The sequence below is a fragment of the Notechis scutatus genome, chromosome 3 (genome assembly GCF_049901735.1).
Source record: "Notechis scutatus isolate UNSWTSFEM ecotype Mainland chromosome 3, rNotScu1.2, whole genome shotgun sequence".
NCBI lineage: Eukaryota > Metazoa > Chordata > Lepidosauria > Squamata > Elapidae > Notechis > Notechis scutatus.
In genome coordinates, this window is record NC_142011.1 from 124,028,888 (window position 1) to 124,039,652 (window position 10,765).

General features: G+C 38.8%; 1 protein-coding gene across 1 annotated transcript in view; it reads right to left on the reverse strand.

Annotated features, from left to right (window-relative positions):
- GALNT12 (polypeptide N-acetylgalactosaminyltransferase 12) overlaps positions 1–10,765 on the reverse strand; it is a 44,044-nt gene that overhangs the window by 31,221 nt on the left and 2,058 nt on the right. Inside the window, exons 2-3 of the mRNA XM_087961132.1 lie at positions 8,206–8,375; positions 6,328–6,517 (exon numbers count right to left, since the gene is read on the reverse strand). Of these exons, the coding sequence (XP_087817258.1) occupies positions 6,328–6,517; positions 8,206–8,375 (360 nt within the window). The remainder of the gene's footprint in view (positions 1–6,327; positions 6,518–8,205; positions 8,376–10,765) is intronic.

Sequence of the window (10,765 nt, forward strand, 5' to 3'; positions counted from 1 at the left end):
AAGGGAACTACCGCTTCAAGACCACCGATTTCTCATGGTCAGTTATAGGATATTAGAAGGCAGAGTTTTGGGGAAAGTAACTGAGGAGTAATTTGGATCCTGAGCACACAGGAAGTTCTCAATTATGACTCGTTGCTTAGCATAACAGACCCAATAAAGTGCAGGTAGTCTTTGAAGTTATAACCAGCTGTTAAGTGAACACGCAGTCATAAAAAGACCACTGCAGCTGGTTTTTTTTGTAAAATATTTTTTTATTTTTTACATTTCATACATCTTTTCACGTGAGCAACGTTTCCAGATTATAACACTTGTACATAGTCATATTTTCATTTCCATTAATCTTATAAAATATTAACTCATATTATCCATTTCACTCATCTTTAAATAAATTTGCAATTCATATTTCAGTTCATTAATTCTATATCAATATCATTTCATCCATACATAAGTTTTCAATTCTTTATCCCCTATTATTTCCATTTTCAGCTTACCTCCTATTTTATTTTACATTACACATCATTATTGTCCCTAATTTTCTCTAAGCCGATATATAATAAAGAATCTAAAGAGTAAAAATATAATAAAAACAATATATTTAGGATCCACATGGTATTTTCCATTCCCCTACTTTAATCAGAATAAAATATTCTCGTTGTACAATTCTAATATCCATTTAATAATCAACTGTATATATCCCCTCCAAAATCACTAAAATAACTTCTTAATATCTCTTATTTTATCTTCACTTTACTTATAATCATTAATAATCATATTTTTAAAATTAATTTCCATTCCCTTATTTTAATCCTCGAAGAAAAAAAGGGTTCATAATAACACATTTTATTCTTAAGTTTTCGCTGGTACTTACATGTATGGCATTCAGCTTTGTTGGGTATTTTCCCACGTCATAGTGGTGGTGCTTTTAAAGTTGTAGCAACGTTTCAGCAGAATCTCATCTGCCATCATCAGGCTTTGTACAAACACTATACAAAAGCCTGATGATGGCAGATGAGATTCTGCTGAAACGTTTGCTACAACTTTAAGAGCACCACTACTATGACGTGGGAAAATACCCGAACAAAGCTGAATGCTATATATATATATATATATATATATATATATATATATATATGTGTGTGTGTGTGTGTGTGTGTGTGTGTGTAATTAAACACTCCTAAGGTATTTCCCAACAAGTTTAAAACTAAATACCAATATATATTTCATGTGGTACCCCCTTATAGAATCCCTAACACTTATCTTGGAATTTTTCGGCTTTATTATTTCTTTTAATTTTAACCAACTTTCCCTTTTCTAAATTTCCCTGGTCTTCCTTCTTTCCTTCTAACATTTCGCCCATCTTCTCCCCCACCCTTTCTTGTTCTATTTTTTGAAGTTTCTTCTTGTATAATTTTTTCTTCTTTTGTTTAATCCTGGGAGCGTTTTCTCTTTTGTTTATTGACTCTGTCATCAATGTCATAGTTTTAATTCCTTTAGTGTCATTCTCCAAGTCTATCTGAGCCTCTTTCTTCTTCCTTTAACTCCGCCTCACTGGAATTTCTTTGTTCTTCTGCCATCGCCATTATTTTCTTTTCCAATGTTTCCAATAATTCCCTTCTTTCTTTCAGCATTCCTTTTACAATTTGCAATTCCAACTTTAAGTCTTTGCTTATTTCTTCCATTTTTTATAATCAGTTAAATTATTAATATTCAAAGTCTTTTATTGCAATCCTTGCCAAAAGTCTCCTTTTATCTTTGTTTTTTTTATTAATCCTTCTATCTCTTTCACAATCAACACCCAATAGTCCCAGGAAATTGCATTTGTATAGCCTCTTAATAGAGTTTCTCCCTCTTTTTTTTAATTTCTGGGCTTCTTATTATTTTATTTATCTTTTGTTTCATAACAGTTATGAGTCCAGTAAATTTCCATAAGATTTTGTAGGAAAAAAGTCTTTGACCATTAGATGGCGCTCTGTATCACTTTCCACTTTTCAAAGTTCTTTTCTTTCCTCTTTTAATTATGTTAAACATTAATTTCCAACCATTTCCACGATTAATTTTCTTGACAATAACCAATTCCAGGCAAGTCCAGCATTTTATCCAATGCCTAATTAATGCCAATTTATATTATTCAAAATTTAGTCTGTAATTTCATTGTAACTTTTTATACTCCAATTTTGTTTACCTTGTATTTTCCTCTTATTTTCTGTTCGCTGCTGTGATACTCTTGTGCGAGGGCACTTTCTTTCTACTTCTCGGGGTTGTTAAGAAAAAATTCAGTTCTTTTTATCTAGTCACACGTCACTTACCACTTCACCGCTCCAGCACAAAACTTAGGGTCCCGGCAGCTTTCCGTCTTCATGGCAGTCATTTTAGACTGCCGTTTCTCCCTGTCTTCCAGGGGAATAATACCTAGCTAGGGAGGGGAGATGCGGCTCCCCTCGACCCAGCTGGCAGTCTCCCCTTCTTCTCCCACCCCTCCAAGGTGGGTCAGATGACTCCGGTCCTGTGGGGACCCTTCCAACAAGGGAAACATGGATCAAAGCCACGCACGATCATGGTCTCTGATCCATCATTGACGGAAACGCCACCAGACGTCAAGACCACTGCAGTTGTTAAGCAAACTAGTGGTTCACTACAGGACAGTTTTGCCAAAAACTGGAAGTAAATGCCTGTTTTCAGGACAACTGTCATAAACAGTCACATGTCCATGGGACTCGATAAATTACCAAAAATGTGGGCTGGTTTATGAGTGCCTGAAATGGCCTATGTTTACAGGGATTTGAAGCATTCAGTGGTCCTATGATTGCGAGTTAGAATAGCTTTTGTCAGAAACCAGCATTTACTTCCTATTTACAGCAAAAATGCCCATTGTGGACAATGGGTTCACTTAACAACCACGATGTTTACCGTATATACTCGAGTATAAGCCGAGTTTTTCAGCCCATTTTTTGTGCTGAAAAAATCCCCCTCGCTTATACTCGAGTCAGATTCCCATCTGAAAAAAAATGGTGTGGAGTCGCTGCCGCCGGGCGGCCCAGTCCCGCCGCCTCAGGAAGGGAAAGGCAAAGCGCTTTTGCCTTTCCCTTCCCGGCTGGGCTGTTGGGAGTCGCTGCCGCCCGGCGCGCCCCAGTCCCGCCGCCTCGGGAAGGGAAAGGCAAAGCGCTTTTGCCTTTCCCTTCCCGGCTAACTGTTGGGAGTCGCTGCGCCAGCGCGCCCCAGTCCCGCCGCCTCGGGAAGGGAAAGGCAAAGAGCTTTTGCCTTTCCCTTCCCGGCTAAGGCTGTTGGGAGTCGCTGCCGCCTGCCTTTCCCTTCCCGGCTGGGGCTGTTGGGAGTCGCTGCCGCCTGCCTTTCCCTTCCTGTCTGCCCGCGGATGTCAGCGGAGCTTTGCCACTGCTTCGTCCGGCGTCTCTGGGCAAACACGTCCACCCGAGCGGGGCTTGTCGCCTCCGGCACGCAACGAGTGCTGCCCTCGGATTCCTGTCCGGTTGCCCCCTTTGAGGGCAATGGCAGTAAACTGTTCCCGTAGCAGCGGCTGCTCCGCTGACATCCACGGGCAGACAGGCAAACGCGGGACCTTCTCCTCCAAGGGCACCCGGCGCCTTTCTACCCACCCCGGCCCGTCTCTTTCAAGCGGCGGCGACTGCGGGCGGGGTCGTCCTGAGGGACACCGGTGGGCGCGGAAAGAGGGGCGGGCGGAGAAGCTCTCCCTGCCCCGCCCGGGGGTCTTCCCCTTCTCCCGGTACAGGGAGCTCCGCGGCGCTGGGCGGCGCCAAAGACGACGCTCGGGGCTCGGTCGGAACCGTCCGGCGCGCCCGATCCGATGCTAAGCGCAGCGGCTGCGCACAGCTTCGCTCCAGCGGCGGCCTTCCAAGCCGTGGCCTTTCCCTTCCCGAGGCGACGCGGGACTGGGGCCGCTCCGGCAGCAGCGACTCCCAACAGCCCCAGCCGGGAAGGGAAAGGCAAAGCGCTTTGCCTTTCCCTTCCCGAGGCGGCGGGACTGGGGCCGCGCCGGCGGCAGCGACTCCCAACAGCCCCAGCCGGGAAGGGAAGGCAGGCGGCAGCGACTCCCAACAGCCCCAGCCGGGAAGGGAAAGGCAGGCGCAGCGACTCCCAACAGCCCCAGCCGGGAAGGGAAGGCAGGCGGCAGCGACTCCCAACAGCCCCAGCCGGGAAGGGAAAGGCAGGCGGCAGCGACTCCCAACAGCCCCAGCCGGGAAGGGAAGGCAGGCGGCAGCGACTCCCAACAGCCCCAGCCGGGAAGGGAAAGGCAGGCGGCAGCGACTCCCAACAGCCCCAGCCGGGAAGGGAAAGGCAGGCGGCAGCGACTCCCAACAGCCCCAGCTGGGAAGGGAAAGGCAAAAGCGCTTTGCCTTTCCCTTCCCGAGGCGCGGGACTGGGGCCGCTCGGCGGCAGCGACTCCCAACAGCCCCAGCCGGGAAGGGAAGGCAAAAGCACTTTGCCTTTCCCTTCCCGAGGCGACGTGAGATAGTGAGATCGTTCCCAAATTAATTATTTTTATTTTTGAAATTTACCAGTAGCTGCTGCATTTCCCACCCTCGGCTTATACTCGAGTCAATAAGTTTTCCCAGGTTTTTTGTGTAAAATTAGGTGCCTCGGCTTATATTCGGTCGACTTATACTCGAGTATATACGGTACTTAAAATTGCACCATTTGCTTAGAAACTACCATAAAAAAATCATAAAATCAGGTGTGATCATGTGATGGCCTGCTTAATAACCAACCCAACTTACAAATGTAATTTTGGGCTCAATTATGATTAAATCGAGGACTATCTATACACAGTGATCCAATAATTTATTGCTTATAGAAAATGGATATTATTATTATAGTTTAACAATTTACTATTTAACACAAATATATGGTAGTTTTAGAAACCATAACTGGTAATATATGAATTATTCCTGTTGGTAGTGGAGTATGAAGAAAATAACTTTCAATCTAAATCTTACCCTACACTGCCATCTTGTGGAATATTCACATTGTTAAGAATAAGAGTTATATATTTAGTTACTTTCAAATATAAATGTCATAAAATAAGCCTCTACCGCAGTTCACTGCAGTTCGAACAGATAAATTAAATAATTAAATAAAAGTGAAGTATAAGTTAATATATGTTCTTAAAAATATTACATTTCAGTATTACAATAAGATTTAACAGACTATCAGTCAAATAACCTCATTAAACCAAAATTATGTCATTTGTCATAGCTTACATCATTTATAATATCATTAAACACATGATGCAATCTAACAGAAATGACATAAAAATAGCGTACAATTATGTGCTTCATCTGGGAAACTTTGTAATAATTTCTCTGTTCTTATTAAATATATTTAGATAGAAATTTGGATAGAAATGTTTTGTTCATGTTTGCTAAACAGGGAAATATTAAATCAGGAGTTTACAATATTAACTATATGTGTGATTTTATAGTATTTAGAAATACACTCAAATATTCTACCTGCCTCCTTTTTTAAATCTCTATTTTTATTGCCACATACTAATAAATCCACGAACTCTTTGTTTTACTATTTTGCATTTGGGTCATTGAAAAGCATCTCTATTTCATTTTTTACAATCATGATGTAATATGTGGGAAACCCTGCAAATGTTATATATTTTAATTACTTTTTACTAATTACTTTTAATTACTAATTTTAATTATAAATTATTTTAGTAATTACTATCACAAATCACATAATGCATTTATTGTCCTTCTCTCCTAAATCCCTTTTTCTCATGACTACGACTCTCATCCTGTCACACTGTCACGTAATTCACTGTCACATGGTGCAAGCCTCCCTCCCTTCCTCAATATAACATATTTTGAAAACAGTAGCACTGTATCTGGAGAAGGTACACATGACATAAAAATGTACAATCCTATAGCTACTCACTAAAATCATTATAACAGGAGCAAACCAAGATATGCCTCTTTAGTTTATACTGTTATAATGATTTCAGTAGATTGATTACACCTGAAATATAATATTCCATTGTCATTTATTTATGTGATAAATTCAGATTTATTTTATATTTTGAGTCTTTTTTTTTGGTGCCCATCATATTTTTCTTCACCATACATTTATTATTCTCATATAAATAATTTAAAAACTAGCATCATTTACTATAAGAAAGTCTAATGAAAATAAACATCAAGATCTTTGCACTCTTAATGTATTCTACATTTCATAGACAAAGAAGAAAACTATAACGTACAAGGTATTCACTTAGCTGTCACAGTCTTTAAAAAAACAACACAAATTACCAAATGGTTCCAATTTTGGAATATGACATTTATTTACCTTTCTAATAATGGTTCCAGCCACTCTTCATGGCATTCACAATGGCAATCGAGAAATGTAAGAACATCCCCTCTTGCTACTGAAGCTCCCAGAAGCCTTGCTCGGACTAGCCCTTCTCTTTTATTTGCTCTGATAAGCCGTACCTTGCGCAAATTCGCCAGATAGTTTTCCAAAGCTTCCTTTAAATGTTCTATGGCAAAGAAGTAAGAACTTAGTTATCTAAGGAACCTATAGTAAATGGGCCACAAACATACTTTTTTACATTTAGTTGCATCTGAGCAGAGATAATGACAGGCAAACAGCTCAACTGAAAAAACTTGCCTTGCATGTTCACTTACATGATAGATTTAAAACATGGTGTCCTTGAATCACAAAGCCCTCAAAATGGTTTTCTTATGTGTTCTGAGTCTCAGAGAAAAATGTCATGTTCTAAAACATTTTGATGTTGGAATTTACTTTATAATGGTAAAAATAACTAGGCCATTCAGTGTCTTTTGTCTGTGATTGGTCCGTTCTTTATGACAACCATTTCCATCATTATCAACCACCAATTTAAAATATGATGAGAGGCAGGTAATATAAGAAGCCAAGTGTCACACAAACTTTTAGAAAGCTTAGCTCTCAACCAACTTATACACATTTTCACTTGCATTCTCTGAATATCAGATCTCTGAAAAATACTATTCTGAAATCTAGCAAATTACTTTCAGATATCCATCGGTATAATATTTCCTTCTTTTTAATAATTAAAAATTGGTTTTATAAATACATTTTCCAACAGACATATACCAAAAATGAACAATTCACCACATGCAAAAAAATTACACAAGTAAAGACATATAAAAAGCCAGTTTGGTGAAGTGGTTAAGGTTCCAGGTGAGAAATTGAAAGTTCTAGTCCTGGGTTTACGCACAAAGCCAGGTTGGGCCAGTCACACACTCTCAGCCACAGGAAGCAGGCAATTGTAAACCACTTCTTAAAATCTGCAGGAACTTGTCCCAGCAGTCATCAAAAGTCAAAATTTTACTTGAAGGCACGGAAACAAACAAACCATGCACATATAAATATAAAAACTGTAATTGCAACTATATCCCAAATTCACCTGATTTTCTAAGACTTTAAAAGAGAAAGTAAGCTTTCAATATTGACCAAACCAGTCCACAATTTTTTTTCCAAATAATGTGAAATTTTCTGAATAAGAGAGTATATAATTGGATTTCAGAGATGTGTGATTCTGGAATTTTTGAGTGTAATATTTATTTCTTGCCAATTCCCTGTCCTGCAACGTTCTTTCAACCTGTTATTCAGATAACTGTTCACAAGACTGATTGGTAAACTGTTTAATTCCTGTGTTGAGCACATATTTAACAAGATATTATTTTAAATGGATGGAAAATTAATACAATGACAAACAGTTGAAGTAGTACATCATAGAATCTGAAAATAATTTGAAATAATATTATGCAAAGCTACATTAAAGGTAAGTCATTTACAATATATCTCAATCTAAATCCATTTCATATATATTTAATTTTAACAATATACTCTCAATTTTTATTCCAATATATAATAATTAGCATATTTTAGGGAATTACATCTTGTTTCTTCAGACTTACACTCTTTATGATGATAAAACTGTTGTTCTTTTTATGAGACAGTTTTTTTTAAATTAATGAGTTAGCTAAATTGGTTTATGCTGTTGAAGAAGTATAGAAAACTATTTTGGTTTTCTGTTCAGTTTACTTATTCTTATATTTAATAATATATTGTACAATAAAACAATGTCTTTCCTACTAATGTTAATGCTGTTAAGTTTTTTTTTCTTCCACTGGAAATCCTATCCCAGCAAAGTGTTGTAAAAATATCTCCTGCGCTTACCTTTATCGCTATAATCATCTACAAGGATAATTTCTTCTAGAAGAATATCAGGAGATGTCTCAAGAACACTATGAACTGTTCTCAGAAGCGTTGACCAGGCTTCGTTATAAAAAGCTATTACAACAGAAGTCTTTGGCAAATGGTAATAATCATATTTTTTCTCTTTACATCTGAAAGAAAAGCACACTGTATTACAATAATTTAAAATCAGGCATGCAGTTACACACCATGATCAGCAATAAATGCAGCTCTGAAGCATACATGCAAAAATGAATTGGGTATAGAAGTTGGTTCACTAACTAAAAATTTCATTTTATATATACATTTATCCCTATGGAAACAAATATCAACTCCTTAAAGAGTACAGTACTTGTACACCTCACGGGTGATATGTTTTTTCTGCAATTTCAGGTCTGCCATCAGAGGCTCAGGAGTTCGAAGATTCTGAATAGTATCTTAGCTGTTGCTAACATTGCATTTTTTGTGAACATAGGAAGTACAATTATTATTAAAGTACAATTAACTGGACTGGAAATTTTATCTAATGCAGTAACAGAATCAAGACATCCCTGAACATCAAAAGGCATAAGTGGCAAAAGTCATTGAGGCTGCTACAAAAAGGTCTTGTTTGGTGTTCATTTTGTGCATATATTCCAATAACCACCTCAGCAGAACCCACTATATTAGAAAACACATCCCACCTTTCCCACCAAAGTGCTCCTGATATTATAAAATTACACCAGATTGCCTTAAAATTATAGGAATTATAACTATTTATAGTCAACTAGACTCAAAAGTTGCATTCCAGTTCTGCAACAGAATAATATATGATTTATATACATGAACATGTTCCATTATAATATCAGCATTGTTCTGTATACTCACAGGAAGAAAAGTGATGTGGCTAATTAGTTTTCTACAAGCAATCTTAAATCTTGCTTTTAGTTTTTTTTAGTTTACTTTATTGTCATTACACCTCGTACAACGAAATCAAACAGTGCACATCATAACCATGAAAATAAACACAAACACACATCCTTCACACTTCACACATTGAACCAAAAATCCCAACACCGCACCAACACTGCACTATACAGTAGAATTCAAAAGAGCTACTGCCCTGGGATAGAAGCTGTTTTTCAGCCTATTTGTCCTTGTTTTTATTATTCTGTACCGTCTGCCAGATGGTAATAGTTCAAAAAAAGGGTTCCCAGGATGAGATGGATCTTTGAGAATGTTTTGAACTTTCTTAAGGCAGCGGGAGCTATAAAACTCTTCCAAAGAGGGGAAAGGGCAACCAATGATCTTCTGGGCAATGACACTAACCCTCTGGAGTGCTGTCCTATCTGCCACTGTGCAATTGGCAAACCATACAGAGGTGCAGTATGTTAAAATGCTCTCTATGCTGCAGCGGTAGAAGGTCACCAGCAGTTTTTCATTCAGTTGTTGTTTTCTGAAAAGTCTCAGGTAGTATAATCTCTCCTGGGCCATTCTGACCAGTGCTGCAATGTGAGCACCCCAGATAAGGTCCTCTTTTATGGTAACACCCAGAAACTTAAAACTGGTCACTTGCTCCACTCGGTCTCCACTGATAAGCAAGGGCTGGATATCTGATCTGTTGCTTCTATAGTCCCCTATAAGCTCCTTGATTTTACTGGTGTTGAGGACCAAGTTTTAGAAAGTTTTGAAAAGAAGAGAGCCAAATATGACAAATTATTGCCAATGTTTCTACGTATGATGTAGGATATTTTCTTTGAAACACTGACATTGCAAAACTGAAAAGCAATTAGCATTACAACTCATTCAGGCTTCATCTATTTAGGGTGATACATTTTAAATGTCCTACTAGAAAGTTCCATCAAAAACCACTACGAAAGCTGGATGAAATCAATCAAGAATAAGAACATGATTCTAAGCACATTTATCCCACTGCCAGTCTCACAGGTTCATTCACATGTTACGGTTTTGTGTAAACTTAAAGACTACAACCTAAGAACTATTTCAATAGAATTAAGCTATGGACTTTGCATAGGTTTAGAAACACTTACTCCTTATCACTTATCACTCCTTATCACCCTTCCCCTCCCACTAGTGACTGTATCACTGTAACTTTGTTGCTTGTATCCTTACGATTTATATTGTTTCCTAGTATGATTTGATTGCTTATTGTATCCTATGACTATTATTAAGTGTTGTACCTTATGATTCTTGACTCTTGACGAATGTATCTTTTCTTTTATGTATACAGAGAACATTTGTACCAAGACAAATTCCTTGTGTGTCCAATCACACTTGGCCAATAAAAGAATTCTAATTCTAATTTAAAACAGGCTTGTCAAACTCGATTTCATTGAGGGCTGCATCTGGGTTGTGTTTGATCATGGGGGGGGGACATGGCCGGAGTAGGCGTGGCCAGCTAACATCACTCGGGTCTGGGGCAACTTTGGTGGCCTGAGCACTCTGCCAGCAAAAATGGAGCCCAGGAGGGCCACATACAGCCCTTATGATCTCCGTTTTCAGTTGCAATGGCCCCCATTTTTGCTGGCAGATACACCACAGC